Source organism: Lampetra planeri, chromosome 11 (assembly GCF_965212315.1).
Source record: "Lampetra planeri chromosome 11, kcLamPlan1.2.h2, whole genome shotgun sequence".
Lineage (NCBI taxonomy): Eukaryota > Metazoa > Chordata > Hyperoartia > Petromyzontiformes > Petromyzontidae > Lampetra > Lampetra planeri.
The window spans coordinates 4,140,134-4,157,987 of record NC_136117.1 but is presented as its reverse complement, the minus strand read 5'-3'; the positions used below and the strand labels follow the sequence as shown (position 1 = coordinate 4,157,987).

The window sequence follows — 17,854 nt, the reverse complement described above, 5'->3', positions numbered from 1 at the left end:
CCCAACTCTCCATGTTCCCTCCATAAGTTTAAGTCTTCAAAGGATATATTTTCCGTTCATTACTCAAATTGTCTCCTTGCTCTCGCGAGATACCGGTGGCCGGTATCCTATAAACGAGTGGCCCCGACGCAATGATGGGAATTCTATATTAGTACGGCGGGGGTCGGTTTATTTCTGATACATCCACTGTTGATTTCCCACAAAAGAGGCACAATTTCTATTGACCTTGGATTCATGATGGCTTAAGTGCCTCCTGATTAGCATAATCATCATCACTATCATCATGATCATCATCACCATCATCATCACCATCATCACTATCATCATCACTATCACCACTATCATCAGCATCAGAGTCACTGTCATCATCGTCATCATCACCATTTCGTGGTGGACAACACAAGCACCACCTGGTGAGGCTGCACCACTTCGTGCACGGGAAGTCAACGGTTCTTTACCTATGGGTGTACTGGTCCCCACCAAAATAAAGAAATTATTTAAAGGACTCGCTCTGGACTGCCAACTGATGGAATATTACCCCGATGCACAATTGGGCACTGCAAAAGGACCAATACCCGAAACGTCACCTGCTGTATTTTTTTACTGATGAAAGTGTTGAGTTTTTTTCGGGATAATTTGCCACTGTAAACGTTGACATTTTCACTTTCTGCAATTTAAATTGTCGAGAAGACATTGGCTAAAAGAGAGCAAAAATTCCACATCCACAATGAACAACATCTGCTCTCAGGGTGAACGGCTAAAGGCCAGCTGTTCTATATGTGTAACGTGAACAAGCAGTACTAAATACAGGAGACACTAAATCCTGCCCACCCACACTGGAAAAATAATTTAAAAATAAATATAAAAAAAACACTGGCTAGTTGTTTCGTCGATCTTTATTTAGAAAGTTATCAAACTTAAGAGCTCCATTCGCCGCACGGATTTGAGAGCATCGGAATAAATTCCAATTGATGTTAAATTTAAACGTTAGGTAGTAATCCATGTGTTTTTTTTTACCAAACGTGATTGATCGAGAGGCGCAGCTTATCTGTGCCCCTGTTCTCATCACCGCGCGCAAGCAGCGTCAGTCCTACATGTGGGCGACAGAGATTATTCAGCCCGCTTAATGATCAACATTCAAGGTCACGGCCAAAAAAGAGAATTGCGCCAATACCGTTCATGTCCGCCGAACCTTGCCAGTGTTTCCTTCCTTCTGCTAGATTCTGCAACTGTTGCACAGTCGATAACCAAACTCCAGGGTCTGCTCTTACAAAATCTTAACATCTTGGCCTTGTCCTCGAACACAGACCTTCAATGCCTGGCACGGTCACCTGCCCTCCTCCACCCTGCACGTGTCCCCACCCATCGAAACCTCTCTCTTCTTGATTACAATTAACACAATCAACACGTTTGTCAATAACACTGTGGCTTTAAAGTAAACGGTCTATAATGGGTGATTATTTTTGAAAAGCAGTTGATTGAATGCGTATGTATGTTGAACTGATTTCGCACCGTACGTAGCCGATCGTGCGAACCGAAGGTGTGGGGGAAAGACAATGAATAAGTAAACAAACACAAAAAGCAGTTCGAAAGAAATGAGTTTTAACTGAACTGTCCTTTTGTAAAAAATGCGAAGATTTTTAACGAGGCAAAAATAGCTCACAAGCAAGAAGCGTCTACCTTGAAATAAAACTGAAACTCCAAAGATGAGACCTATAAACGTAATACTTTTCTCATCTTTAAATTGCTGTGCCTCTCCACAATGTCATAAATATAGTTAAATCATTAATGCGCAAATCACAACTGGAATCGGTTTCAGAGGCTTTTACGCTAAAGCTTGGACTATTTTATCATCTCTAAGTGTAGCTTTACGTTTTACGTAGAGTTAAGGATTCATACATGCCGTAATTAAAATAAATATTTCAATATGTAAATGTGTTTGAGTCTAAGCGCCCTCAAATGTACATGAGCGTGGGTGGGCACTCATATTTGCTGGCAACCCTTGGTGAAACGTTGAAAAGATAAATTCATATGGCGAGTGTCAGTTTATACTTAAACATTATACATTTTAAAAATTCCATAATAAAAAAATATATTGAACTGTTTAATAATGATTAAAGGCAACTATATTAGCCTAACAGTCTATACATAATAATACATCACGATAATTACAACATTTCCATTTTTAATGATAGGCTAAATACTGTTAGTAGCCTCTGCCTGCATATTACAATTATATATTTGAATGCTATTTTATCATAGTCCTGTATTGATTTTGCACCCACAACACATTTTCTCCTCTATCTTCCTAATTGTTAATCCGGATTTTTTTTCATGAATGTGCTGAATCTCATCTGGTGTGCACACACACACATACACACACAAACACACAAAGGTCCCCCGTATAGCCTCAATATACTCTTCGGGCAAGTGCTGTTCGCGAGCATTTACGAAGGCCGGCAACGCACACGAGGGGGTAGTGTGGTCAGCATCATGCCTGGCCGCCTTTGTCTCCCCAGTCCTCGTACTTATATGCCACACCAGATACTCACTTAAGGCTGAGTCAACCTAGGGGAGGTCCAGGACCTGTTCAGATATTCCCTGCCATTGTTATCCATGAGTGGGAATCGAACTCGGGACGCCAGTTTCGCAGTGCAGTACACTCACCACCACGACGCCACATAGCATGTGAAGTGTGTTATATACACATGCGTACACATGCATACAAAAATAAAGATCACCCATATAGCCTTTAACAGACTGTTAGGGCAAGTGCTGTTAGCCACCTATTCATTTGAGGCGGAATAGTCCGAGGGGAGGCTCAGGATTGGCTCAGATAATCGTCAATGGTGTTGGCCGTGAGAGCGAATCGAACCCAGGTCGCCGGACTTCGCAGCGCAACGTTATCACTGCTACACCGCCGCGCCCCATGCACACACGTACAACGACAACCGCCATTCGCCACTAAGTGGCGGTGACGTCACCACGGCACTTGTGCCAGGCTACGTGCACTTTAAGAGCACGTACACACGCGTACGTACACACAGAGAGAGAGAGAGTGTGAGCGCGTTTACCTCGTCGTCCTGCGGCATCCAGGCCTCGACGGCATCGCGGGTGCGGCTCACGCTGTCGCGGCTCTCCACAAGCCACGAGCAGCGCAGGGCGTCCGCTCGGTCCCGGCTGCAGCGGCGCACGTGCTCCTCCAGCGCAGGCAACGTCAGCGGCATCGAGTTCCGCAGCGCGGGCACGTCCACCAGCCGGAACTCGGCGTACCTGGCAGAGGCAGCAACTTATCCATCAGCATTAGCAGCAACAGTAGCAGCAATACAATCACTAGCAGCAGCATCACCAGTAGCAGCAGCAACAGCAATGCAATCTTCTTCATCATCATCAGCAGCAATAATGCCATAAGAATCCTCATAATCAGAAGCAGCATCTATAGCAACATATTCATCACCAGCAACACAAATATCATCATAAATAGCAGCAACGTAATTTTCATCAGCAACATCATATGCAGCAGCAGATCAACAACATTATGATTATCAACAGTATCAGTATTTTTTTTATAATAATCAACAGCACCAGCGTAGTCCTTAACAGAAACAGCAGCAGCAGGAAACAACAAATCTCATGATGCCCTTCTTTTATTTCCTAGTTCAAGGTCAAGAGGTCATCATTACTAATGGCATTGATGCCACCACACCCGGCCTTTCGCCTCTTTCATTCTGCGCCGGGTCTCTTGGGCTGCTGCACAGGAGACACACAGACGCTCACGGCCACTCTTACAGCATCCCAACATCTGTTATTGGATCTTCCCCTTGATCGCCAACCCCTGGGTGTCACATCATTGACTGCCTCGGTAACCGACCCTCCTGCATCCTGCCCAGGGGCTCCACTCATCACAAACCTCCTCCGCCTCCTCCTGATGACGCCTTCACAATACTTTTTTCCACGCATTAATTTAAACATTTCGAGTTGCTCACTCCTTTTATACTTGTGCAGAAAACCTCGCAAATCTCTGCGGACACCTAAGCTGCTTCATTTACGTGCTCTGTTTAAATTCAGCTCTTGTAATGTACCTATGGAAAAAAATAACTGGCAAGAGGAACGAGCCATTTCAACCAATGCCTTAAGGGACTGACTGCAATGAGAAATTGCGCAATACTCTACCCAGCATAGGGTGATTTTTGATATTTGGAACAATGTGATTTTTTTATGGATTACGTTTAAAACTGCTGGAGTCATAAAACAGAACTAATAAGAGTCACTGTATCAAATAAATGTACAAATTTATTTATTAAACAAAAATTATTGTAATAATAACTCTACTTGGATCTGAGACCGAGTCAGACATGCGTATGCCATCATGGATTGGCCATAGACCTACAAAAAACAAATTCTACTCCCATCTTTGTTTAAAAACGGCCAAGGAAGCCAAATAATTCTTATTCTAAGGGGAGAGAATTCCACACATGTGGAGCCACACGAACGGAAGCAATGTGCAACATTGCTGGACAAGGCCATAGCCAAGGAGTCAACATTGGGGGGACCAAATCTTCCAGGGGGTCTGGGGGTCCCCCCTCAGAAAAAAAAAATCTAAATTTAAAAACGAATTCCCTGCCATTTCCTGCCTAAAATATAAAAAAAAAATTCACTAACACATGGGATGGACTTTTTATTTATTTTTGACAATAATGTCTAATAGTGTATTGTATTACATTGCTCTGTTTTTTTCTTTTTTACATTTTCTTGTTTCATTGTATGTAATGGCAGAGATTAGAGATTAATAAAGTACAACCATAACCACGATCATATAAACAGAAATCTATTTTATAGCAATATTTTGGGGGGGAAGGACATTTTGAGCATATTTAAATATTGGGGGGGATGTGTGTCCCCCCCCCCAATATGTGTCCCCCCCAATATATATTATAATTACGGCCTTGTTGCTGGATATCTGTTTGACGTTAGGAAGATATCAGTCTGTTGTCAGATATCTTAACAGACAACAGTAGTCGAAATGTAATTTTTTTTCAAAAGCATTCATTTACACAAATGAGAAATACGTGTTGTTCACCTTCATTGTGGCTCTGAACCAATGGTGAGAATTCCACATTCCTATGGCGGGGTCCGGTTTTTCAACAGGAAAACGATAGAGCACTCCTCGTTTTATTAACTTGGACGCCACTGTTGCGAGATGTTAACTACCTCGCCTGGTATACAGGAGGTCGTGGGATCGATCCCGACCCTGACACTTGCTGTATATTTGGAATTTGCATGTTCTCTCTCTCTCCCTGTGGTTGCATGGATTTCTCTCCGGGTCCTCTGGTTTTTCCCTCCACATTTCAAAATACGCGTTTACAGTATTTGGCTGCGATACATTTCCACACAATGAGCCACTTCGTTGATCATTTGGGGCCAGGTCACTTCTGAAAAAGAGCTATACAGCTCAGTGGGTATTACCTGGTAAAATAAAAATAAAAACCTCACAGGTACGACTGACCGTGTCGGCTCCACCTGGAGTCTGACCCAGTGGCTGCTCGTTGGTTTATCTTTCGCAAGGCCACCGGGCCAGATATACGGCAAGACTAGGGTTACCGTGATATCGGAAAACTACAATGCATCGTGCGATATTGTGTCATCTGTTTTTTGCTAAATATCATAGCAACGTGGTTATTGAATTTGATTTAACGTTCGTTAATTATTTTATTTCCTGGACAAAAATATTTACGCGACAAGAAATTAACTCAATAAATATATAGGTAAATAGATATTAATCAATTAAACCGATGCTTAAAAAAAACTGTTCTGAGTAAAATGCATTCGCCATCAATATTTCTTCAGCATTTTCTTGCTGTGGTTGTCCCACCTGATGAAGATCGCTTGTGTTGTGATCGAAACGTCGTGATTTGTTCTATTTTATTTTATTTCTACCTACGTGACTTCACCGAAAGAACCAAAGAGAATGGATTACTGCAGTCACGAAAGCTACAAATCATAATTGTTCTGAGTAACTATAAATGATAAGTAGTAATTTTTGTGTTCATGTAAGAATTGTCTGGTGTAGTCGATGGCATGGGCATTAAAAGCATCATGATTTGTAAAGCAATAATTGTAGAGATATGTGGCAGGCGTCGTATGTTGAGTGAACTACAGCGGAAGAACGTACAAGTGCTGTACGTCGTTTCTTGTACCGTAAGGGCGTCAATGCACAAAAACTACGCAAAGAGAAACGTGAAATACAACTGCGTGTCACGAGGAAAAAATATATTGTGATAACCGTCAAATCTTGTCATTTTAGATCGCATTGCATCGTAAAAAAAAACCATCGCAACAGCCTCACGAAAACCTACCAGCGGATTGCACAAGAGAGGGCGGCTGCATACGCCATCAATATTTCTGTTTTCTCCTTTAGTTTGATGGTTTTGCAACTGTCTGTTTTTTTTAACTCTTCCAGTAAAAAAACAATTATTGTTTATTTTACCAGGTAAGGCCCCACTGAGCAATGTAGCTTTTTTCCAGAAGCGACCTAGTCATGAATGATAGCTCAACGAAGTGGCTTATCACGTGTAAATTTATGGAAACAAAAAACTCTAAGAGTATGTTGATTCTAAACGTGGAGGGGAAAACCGGAGGACGCGCGTAAAAATCCACACGACCACGGAGAAAACATGCAAACTACAAATATACAAGCGTGTGGGTCGAGATCGAATCCACGACTTCCTGTATACCAGGCGAAGCAGATAACATCTCGTTTTTATGCAATGAACAGCAAAATATAAATTGTCCTCTTATGAAGTTGTACATGAAGTTTAAACATTTCTTTTCGAGTATTCTTCTTTGCCTGGTGACGTTCAACAGTTTTCAATATCTTTGCTCATTATTTAATGACATTTTTGTGAAAACGATATATGTTGCATTATTAATGTTATTTTAATACCACAATTTGCCATTTATGCTAAAGATATCGTGTTCATTTATTTGGAAGATTTTTTTCTAATATTATTTAATATTTAGTCCAATTGTTAAAACGCAAAAATGCAAGTATCTCCCTGCTCAAACAATGCGATGGGAGAGATATAATTTGGTGTAAATTCCACATTCCTATGGCAAAGGTCATTCTATCTATATGATGACCACCATTGACTTTCTCACAAAGTGGTACACACTTTATTGACTCATGAGGAATGTGCATTTGACACGAGCACAACATTTTTTTTTATTGCATTTCTAAAATAGATTTTCTCTGTCGCAAACAAAACAATCTGCGTTCACATTTAGCAAATGGGACACATCTCGCCAACCACCTCTCTCCTCGCCAAATGCAGACAGAATAATTGAAGTGCCTATTTATTCTGTCAAACATCCCAATGATTTCCTCCCACGCATCAAAGTAGACAGACAACTGCAAATAATAAGTGATCATCTCACTTTGCAGGCAGTAACTAAATAAAATGCGCCGCTTAATTTCTCTCGAATTATCACTGCTACCAGTGCTTATCTCTTATTTTACTTTAATCGCACCGAGTCGTTTTAAGTGCTATGATTTCGTTATTTTGAATGATGTTGCGTATTTTATTCAATTCTGATGTCTCGCACTGAAAATTAATTTCGCTTCTCGGATTAAGTCATTGATTGGCAAATGGGGTTGAGTAATTGATTTGTAAAGGGGCTTTGCATTCGACGTGCAACAGAAAAAAACACCGCCGACTAACTGCTTATTTGTGGCAATATATCTGTCGTTTTCTCTGATTTTTAAATGTCTTATTACTGTCCTGTCTTTCCATGTTTTGTATGAACCCCCCCCTCAGAAACAAGATGCATATCTCAGTGAGCCGTGCAGAATGTTGAATGAAGAAGTATTTCTGTCTATCATAGTCCATCTCTCTTTCGCTCCGTTCGGACTGGGTGACTGTGTTGAGGTCTGCGAGTTCAAAGTCCGCCGGGTGCTCAGCTCTGCCCATCGCCACACTTAATTCCACCTTGTGGGAAATCAAGAGCAATTGCCCCTTTGGATAGACTTGTTCCTTGCCATGAGAATACTGAAATTCCATAGCCGCCAACGGAAATCGCTGCCTCTATATTGCGTTTATAAACAGGGACACACTTGCAAGTTTGAATGTGAATAATATACACAATCTTCACGTCGTTATAAAAGCGAATTCATCTTCATCGTGTAACTTGTGTGCGGGGGGGGGGGGGGGCGGCGGCGGTGACGACTTGCCTGAGCACGAGTGTGTTCGGCTCTTGCAGCCGAGGTTCATGGTTCGAGCCCCGCGGCCGCCCTGGTTAATACCGCGGCCAAATTAATCACGATGCGCCGCCTTCTTTGCGGTGAACATTAAAGATCCCGTGACGTTACTCTAAAAAAAAAGACCACCATGTATGTGTGTGTGCCGGCACTGCGGTCCAAATTTAAAAAGTTAACCGCAAGTTATTTCATTTCGTAAAAAACACAAATCAACATTGGCCGCTACTACTTATCAGTGAAACGTATCGCCCTTGTAATATACCTGCACTATGAGAATGGGGCAAATAGCAAATGTACTCAAATAATATCATGCTCATTGTTGTTTTAGGCTGTAATTTTTCTTTTTACAGATATCTCCCTTGAAAGAGAACATTTCCATCCAAATGGCCTCTCACCTGCTTGAAATCGCGCATCGCCGATCCGCTTATCCGGCCGCACTCTGCGTCTAGGAGGCAGGCCCCAAAGTGTGGGGGGGGGGGGGGCACTCGGGCGAGACAGCTGGGGACGGTGGGGGGTGCAGGGCGTCGCGGGGACTCACCTGCGCTGGAAGTTGTCGAGGACGGCCGTCATGACGGGGTGCGTGGCGTAGAGGCGGCCGCTCAGCGTGTCGCGTGCCCGGCCCACGGCGTCGTGCCACGGGAAGCGCTCTCTGCCAGCCGAGTTGGACGGCTGGGAGCCCGGGAACAGCAACACAACGCGTGAAACTCTTCACGTGCGGTGCGTGAAACTCCTCACGTGCGTGCGTGCGCTTACGCATGCACAGACGCTAAGTCAGCCCCATAGCCTCGCCGGAGATGGAGGGGGATCACCCTCCATCCATCCCCCTCCCACGTCCCCCCACCCCACCACCCACCGAAGGGTCACTCAGTCTGCTCGGCGCAGAGGGTGACCACCGCGGAGAGGGCGAGTGTGGATCAGCCTCGTGCGCCGAAATCATTTTGTTACGATTGTTTGTGCTCCGCCCGCTGCTGCTGGGCGACATTGCTCGCATGCCCGTGAAGTGTATTTGAGAAATAAATTGCGATGAATGTTAATTGCCCGCATGGGCAGTTGTACAGGTGTGAATTGCATGTGTCTGTGTCATTCTGCACCCGTAAGTGTACACGTACATGTCGAATATTCAGATATAGAAGTCGCTGTTGAACAGTTTTGAGAACAATATATCAAAATTCTATATATATACAAAACATACTATCTTACGTTATCAAAATTGTCACCCTACCAATCACTCCGTCTATTTTGCCACAACTGGCCTTCGTATTCAGACAATGGGCGGGTGCAATTGTTGTTTTCTCATGATTTCGCGATCAGAACATATTCAACATCTCTCAAATAATATACCCGGTCAGCAATGCAACACACACACACGCATATGTATGTCAACACATATGAAATAATTTGTATGCATGCATCTGTGTTTTCATTCAATCGCCAGAAAAAAGCACTCAACAATGGCTTAATGGCCACTTTGAAATGTGTAAACAGAAAAAAAAAACACCACTCAGATTTGCCTGGGAATATTAAAAGACTCATTAACCACCTCCATCCCCCCTGTCGTATGAATATCTATTTGTTTATTCAATTGTGCATAGCGTCGAGCCGTGCTAAAATAAAAAAACATCCACTTCTACAGCGTAATTTAATTTGACACTGACGAGAAGTTTCATTTGTTTAGTTCTGTGGCGCAACAGTCGGAGCGCAGCAGCTGCAGCAAGGGAGCTTCAACTCAAAAGTCTGTTTCTTTTTTTGTTACCATCTCGGCGAACGTCAATCAAAAGCCCGCTTTTGGCAAATTAGTTTGAAAGTGCCGGCTGCAGCGAGCGGGGCGATCCGAGCCGGCAAAACTTGTCGTCGAGCTCTGTACAGCAAAGCAGCCGGCAGATTACGGCGCCCGCAAGGAAATGTTTTCCACGTACCGTAGGGGGAACGACTGCCTGTGAAGGAATGGGTGCATGGCTCGCGAATTAAATGAGAGAATGCAACCGACACGCTGTTAAATGCGGTTTTTTGCAATCTGCGGAACAACCGGCGATCGCCTTTCGTCGCTACAAACTTGCCGAGAGGAAAACACCGTTGCCGATTCGCGCTTTGCAAACCACTCGGTGTGTTTGTGTGGCTGTCGGTGGGCTTTATTCTGAAGGTGCCATTCAACTGCTAGCGAATGTTCGCCCAGGTTTTTATTTTATTTAAATACACAATCCAAATAAACGGCGGGTTATTGAAACGTACGACCTGGATTGTCACGACTAACGAAGTCCGTCCGCTACGAGCCGCGCATTTCATGATACCGTTACGGAGTGAACTCTCTCAAGGCGACGGACTGCCGCGCGGGGGGAGATGACCCCGCTCTCACGATGAACGCCACCGTTGTGCGCAGAGTGCGGAGGTGCTCACCAATAAAGCGTTTTGCCGTCACGTTTAATGAATGTGCCACCTCCCGGCATTGTGGAGGACGACGTTTCAATTTTCGTTGTGCGGCAAATTAAGTCGATGTTTTTTATTTTTCATCGGGTTGCGTTTGTATTTATTTTGTATAATAAATTATCCATGTAGATATATTTAGGTTTGTTTTTCCTTTTGGTAAATTTATGTTCTTGAGTGCCCATTGGGATGCATGACTGCTCTTGAAGGGTGTAGACACGAGTTATTTTCTGTAAACAGCAACGATAATTATTTTAATCTTGATTTAATTATTTTCATGAGGAATTGCCTAAACATCCCAAATAACATCACCTTGCCTCTTGTTAAAATAAAAAACAACTTTTCGAACATATCAACATCAAATTAATTTTGTGAAATAAATTTTGTTAAATTAATTTGCAAAATGTTGTTACGAGCAGATTTTAAATTGATTCGTTTTGCAACTGCAATCTAAACAAAATATTAACAACCTATACAATATAAATAATTATTGACGAAAATAAATTTCGGTTTTTTATTTTCATTACACAGCAGAAGGGAATTCATTGCAAATTCCCCCGCATAATTTACCGAATCACTACGGGTCGCATCTTTTTAGCCGAGAGGGGCCACTTAATACCGGCGCATGCGGGGCGATTGAGAACGCCATGGCCTGATATGGAAATGAAGGTGTTTTTTTTTCTTTCTGTATTGGACAATTTTATACAATAGTTTTTACAAAAACATATAATCTGCGCATGGAAGAACTCTCCATACTGGTTCTCAAACGAATCGTTCCGCGGCACGCATAAGTTCACTGCCACTCGGAGAATGTTTCAAACGCCGAGCGATTCTTGAACTGTTGAAACACGTGGAAGCCACCGAGAGCCGAGTGTGGTGAGAATGGTTTCTCTCTACATATCCCTTTTTGTAAGGAATTTCTTCATTTACCCTACAAATGTTTCCGTTTGTCCGAATTCGAAATAAACAAGCAACGTGATTTCAAAAACCATTTAAAATCTGAGAGTAAATCAATCTGCCTACCGCTCATACATTTGGTAACTACTCTTATTTGACGAAAAACAACGCACTGTGAACTGAGCATTTACACATTTGTTGCCTGCTGACGGTCAGGCCGTGGATATTGAGACCAGCCCTCTTTGTGACAAATTCGATCATTTTTCCACGTCACGCCACGGGCGCTTTGCGACCACCCCGTTCGCGCGCCGAGGGAGCCGGTAATTTGTAATGTGTCGTTAAAGCAATCAACGACGGACCGAGCGTTTAAATGTTTCGTACGTGGCTGCCGTCAAAGGTCAGGCCGTGGGTTTGTGTGGCCACCCCTCTTTGCGAGACACGTGCGCGGTAAGGGGGGGGGGTTAAGGAGAGCCGTGGTTACCTTTGGGGGCAGCGCCGCGAGTCCGAGGCGAGCCTGCTCGCGCCGGTCCAGCAGGACGTAGTCGAGGACGGCCTTCTTCATGGCGCGCTCGTACTCGTCGCACACCTCCTGCGCCGGCGCGCAAGAACGGGCGAGATGCAGTCACCCCGCCGCCGCCACAGCCACAGCCACTCCCGGGTGCGTGCCACGCAGCCAACACGATCAGATAATACAAAGATCCCCCGTGTAGCCTGAACAGACTGTTGGGGCAATTGCTGTTAGCGAGCAGTAACTATGAAGGGCGGCATGGCACACGAGGGGGTGGGTGGCCAGCACTGCACCCGGCCACCTTTGTCCCCCAAGTGACGATGTTCACTGAGTCGACATAGAGGAGGCGCAGGACCGGTTCAGATAAACGTCACCGGTGTTGGCTGTGAACGAGAATCGAACTGGGGTCGCCGGGTTCGTCGCGCAGTGCGCTAACCGCTACGCTCCCGCTCCCAGTTATATGTGCTGTAAGTTCGTGCGTGCATACATACACACCAATATATGTCACTAAACGTCAGCCTGTTCTGGAGTAATCTCAAGATGGAAAGGTTCTGGAAAGTTGACAAGGAATAAACGAAGCCCCCTCGTCGTGCCTCATGCACAACGAGGATGGCGCTAACACCAAACGTGCTTGTCCCATGGCTAGACTGACACCAACCAGAGGGATGTGGAATGTTCAACACAAGCCTAGGGCTTGAGGAGGCAGACACACTCCGTATAGACTTTCAAGACAAATCTCAACCATTCTATCCTGGTCGCGAGCACCCGTTGAACCTGGCAAGGCATTCAAGGGGGTGGTGCGTGCCTACCAGCGTGTGCCTCTTGAGGACTGCTATTAACCAATCCCATTTAACCCCTAGATGCCCTACGAGAGAGAGCTAAGGCAGTGTCAGATAACCACTTCCCAGCTATGCGTGTGGCTGAGAATTGCCCTGAGGTCGGCAGGATAAGACGGCAGTGCGCCCGCCACTGCGTGACCACTCGCCGCGCGCATGCGCACTCGCAAAAGTGTGCACGCGCACAGACATGCGCACATCCTAAGGCAAAGATCCCCTGTATAGCCTGCACAGGCTGTGGGGGCAAGTGCTGTTCGCGAGCACATATGAAGGCTGGCACAGAACACAAGAGGGTTAGGTGGCCGGTGCCATGCCTGGTTGCCTTTGTTTTCCTAGGTACTCATTTCAGGCTGAGTCGACCTAGATGAGGCCAAGAACTGTTTCAAATATTTGCTGATGATTTTTGCGGTAAAAAGGTATCAAACGCAGGTGGCCAAGTCATTAGCGCGCTGCGCTAACCGCTGCATAAGTTCCTGCACACTCGTACACAAGACTAAGACAAATATCCCCCTGAAAGCCTCAACTGACTTTTGGGGCAAGTGTTGTTAGCGAGCACCTATGAAGGCCAGCACGGTACACGAGGCGGTGGGTGCCCAGCACCACGCCCGGCCGCCTTTGTCTCCCTAGTGGCGGTGCTTACACAAGCACCAGGTACTTATTTGAGGCTGAGTTAATCTAGGAGAGTCCCAGGACCAGTTCAGATAATCGTCACTGGTGTTGGCCATGAGCGGGAATCGAACTCGGGTCGCCGGGTTCATAGCGCAGCTCGCTAACCGCTGCACTATCACCCCCACACTCGTTCATACACATGTGTGCACAAAGACACACGCACAATCACATGCACATGTGCACGCGAGCACAACCACATGCGTACACACACGCGCGCACACGTGTACACAAATATTAGCGTGCACGCACACACACCGCACATACACACGTGTGCACATATTCAAAGATCCCCCGTATAGCCTCAAACAGACTGTGGAGGCAAGTGCTGTTCGTGAGCACCTATTAAGGCGAGCACGGCACATGGAGCAGTGGGTGGCCAACATGCATACATACACGCACGCACATACACACACGAACGTGTATGTAGACACGTGCACACACACGAGACTGGCTGACTCTGAACACCAAATAGATGCCCTTTACAAGGAATCAAGAACTGCATTAATCAAACACAGTACTTGTGGTGAACATGCAAACGAACATGCTCTGATAATATTTGGCATTGTCTTTGAATCTGATTGGTCTACGCCAGGTCCTATGATATAGGACATGATTTGTGCAAAATGTCAGAAGAAATGCACGACAAAAGATTTTTTTAGTTTTTCAAAACTGCCGAGCCCAGCCTCAACAATTGCCTTCATTCAAGTCGGAGCGTCATTATTCTCGACAGTGAGATGGCACTGATCTGCGTTGGTGGATAAGAGCCAGGGGTGGAAATTCTACATTCCCATGGCAGGGGCGAGTCTGTGCGCTGAACCACCATTGTCAGAGTATCACACAAATGTTACTCGTCGTATCATCGCTCAAGGCTTGATGAGTTTGCATCGACTTCTGCTCCTGATACGGACTTGCAACCTTCCCAATTGTCACCGCAAAGCACCCGAGTTTCACTGGCATCGTTACGCTGCGTCGTGGATTTAATTTCCCTTTCACAAAATTCCACGTGGCTATTTTGATCCGAAAAATAATTAATAATTAAATAACTAATATTTTTTTTATAAATACTAACTAAATAAATAATACGACAATCGCGACGGAAGCACGTGCAACTCAGATAATGTGTTTGGGATTCAATAGACAGAAGACTCTTTGTGTAATTTGGAACCAAGGATTTGCTGAGCGAATGGGAATCAATTAGTATTCATGCCACTAATTAAATGGGCACGGGTTTAGAAATACATATATATAAAACGATTGCGAATATTTTTTGTCTCATTTTACTATATACATTCGTTCGCTTTATGTTTTAATGGAGACGGAACCTAATGATGTCTAATGAGAGAATTAAAGTGATATTAAGTGCATGCTATGCACACACGGTATAATAATAGTCTCATGTTGTACCAGGAGCATGCAAGACCACGTTGACTTTCATTTGTAACTCGCGCCAAATGCGTGCTCCGCTACATTTCATTCCGAATATCGCATGCCAACTATAACATGTAAAAAAAAATTGTTGATTAGAATTTTAATGATTATGTATATCATAAAACGTATACATGATGAATACTCTCTTTTTAATATACACACAAACATATGCACATATACACACAAACATTATGTCCTGTGTGCATATATATGTTACATTCACAAGAATAATATTGGTTTTACTTTATATAGTGTTGGGGGAATTTTTGTCAGCAAGCATCTAGATATGTTTAACTCTTGATTCTTGCACCTCACCTTTCATTTTAGGCCGAGTCCACCTAAGAGAGGTTCTGTCAGGTTCTTATATAATTTAACAAAACCTAGACACCGATGAATTTACATTGTCAGCACATATTCGTAGATGCGCAGGCACTTTCACAAATACTCAAATAATTAAAACTGCAGTTTTGTATTATCTTGGAGTGGAAAATCAACAATTTGTAATTTTAACCTAGCGTATGAATGTATGTCACACCTTGTGTGTGTTTTTTTGCGTGTTTTGAAGTTACAGCAATAACGTATTTTAAGAATACAGAGACATAACTGTGCTTTATGTACGTATGTTGAACTTCGTTCGCGCCGTACGTAGCCAACCGTGCGAGTCAAAGGTGCGGGAGAAAGACAACAAACAAAAGGCAGCTTCTGAAGGACTGGATATTTAGTCCCAGTTCACGGTACGACTTTCATTTCATGTCTCACGCGCACAACAAATCGACGGATGTCACACTCGCGATTTCATGGAAGGGGGGGGGGGTGAAACCCCAACAACTTTAAACAAATATCAACAGCACGCTTACACACACACATACACACTCTCACCGCAAGCACACCCACGTGCAAGCCAACACATCACCTGATAGCCGAGTGACAATTCCATCAGAGCTAACAATGGATTCAAACGGCCGCCACCTGCCTTACCTTTGTGAGGTCGTGCAGATTGTCCTTCCAGCAGAGCCTCAGTGGAACGGGAAGGAGGGACAGCGTGCCTTTCATCCACTCCGGGCACAGCGGGGACAGCATTTGCTGATCTATGGCCGTCTCGATCAAGCCATGATATCTGCAGGGACAGACACACGGCACCAGACATTGATCCTTCCCTTTCTGCCAAGTCGACGCTCTGTCTCCTATCTGTATCCCATCTCTCTCCCCGCCCTCTCTGTCTCTTTACTTCTTCCCCTCTCTCTCTCGCTCTCTCTCTCTCGCTCCGTGTCGTTGTTTTCATTTCGCGAGGCGCGTCTCGATCCAAGGACGCTCAATTATCTTTACGCTTTCGCTGCGCCCCCCTTCTTCCGTCGGTCCAGCGCCACGGGCGGAGCACGCCGCCTCTACGTCTCGCCGCGCGGGCTTAAGAAAGCCTCGCCGCTCCGTCGTGATACCGAAGGCTTTCATCTTTGGCCCAGGGGAGGGTGGCGGTGGGGGGCAGGGGAGGAGGAGCGATGGAGTGGGGGGGGCGGTAGGGGGAGGGAGGGCGAGAGAGAGGGGGGGCCAGGCAAGGGGCTAACAGCTCTTGGCACATCGCGGCTACTCGTTCCATCCACATCATGCCCACCGCTCAGGTGGTCGTCTGGGCCAACCCAAGTCATTAATACGTGTCAAAGCAATCCCAAATCTATATATATATAAAAATGGGAGGGGGGGTGAAAACCCAACAAAGTTCTCAGACTACTGCTATTGAAATGAAACTTAGGCGAGCAATGGTGTGGCAGTGGTATGCAAGCGCTGACTGAAACACATCCTCGCCAGCAATAGCTCACACTTCATTAACACTGCCTTACAACAGAAATACAGCAGGTTGCGAGTTCCTATTCCAGTCGGAGGACAACTTGAGCTCATTATCCCTCTCTGCGCTCACTGGAATAGGTTCCACTCCGTGAGAAATATTCACAGCTTGTCCTATGGAGAGAGAACAAAGAAAAACCTGTCCCTTGTCATGGAAATATGGAAATGCCACCACTGGTTTAGGGTAGGTAATGGAACGTGAGAGCTGTCGCATCGCTCGTCTGAGCAGAAAAAAAACACTTGGATTTGATCAAATATAATTCAGCAAGCCAAACATTTCAGACAATGCCACTCGCTCTTCTTCGTAATAAATAATCTTTTGTTTTGTAAGGCGGTGTGAGTGATGACAGAGGTGAGATTTTCCAGTCTACGCTTTCGTAGCTACGCCTGCATATAAATACTCGTGTATATTCCCTCACTTTATCGTATCTGCTTATTAATTCTGCACCCTCAGAGTATTATCGCTGCACGCATGCACGCCCAAATCGGCAACGCAAAATGAGGAGCTTTTGTTTCCGTATAAATTGCGACAGATAAGTGCGCACGCACGCACAAACACATAAAAGCTAAGATAAAGATCCCCCATTTATCTGAATAGACGCTTGGGGAAAGTGCTCTTAGTGAGCACCTATTAAGGCCGAGCTAAAGGCATTCTGGAGAGCAACTTGCTCAGCCGCCTTTGTCTCCGGCAACACATTTCTTCCCCGACGAGCTTGCCCCACGTGTTGGAAATATGCTGCAAAGCAATGACCACGACTTGCCCGCCTCGCAATGCCTCCGCACAAACGCAAATAAATTCGAACGCGAACGCTCGCACCCACGGCAGGGACTCCACGCGACCACTCGACGTAGAAAACAAGGACGCGTGTCCCACTCGAACTACGGTTACGCTGTTGGGGATTGCGTTGACCGTGAGCACCTACGAAGCCTCGAGAAAGCGAGCTGAGTGGGTGGGGGTTGGCGGGTCGCCGATGCGTCTGGCCAACGTTGGCAACGTGTCGC

At 45.2% G+C, this 17,854-nt stretch overlaps 1 protein-coding gene across 1 annotated transcript in view; it reads right to left on the bottom strand.

Moving 5' to 3' along the window:
* The window catches only part of LOC144721221 (dynein axonemal heavy chain 3-like), an 814,808-nt gene that overhangs the window by 535,272 nt on the left and 261,682 nt on the right, over positions 1-17,854 (bottom strand). The window contains exons 9-12 of the mRNA XM_078598660.1: positions 15,992-16,130; positions 12,054-12,161; positions 8,793-8,923; positions 3,075-3,273 (exon numbers count right to left, since the gene is read on the bottom strand). Coding sequence (XP_078454786.1) covers positions 3,075-3,273; positions 8,793-8,923; positions 12,054-12,161; positions 15,992-16,130 — 577 coding nt within the window. The remainder of the gene's footprint in view (positions 1-3,074; positions 3,274-8,792; positions 8,924-12,053; positions 12,162-15,991; positions 16,131-17,854) is intronic.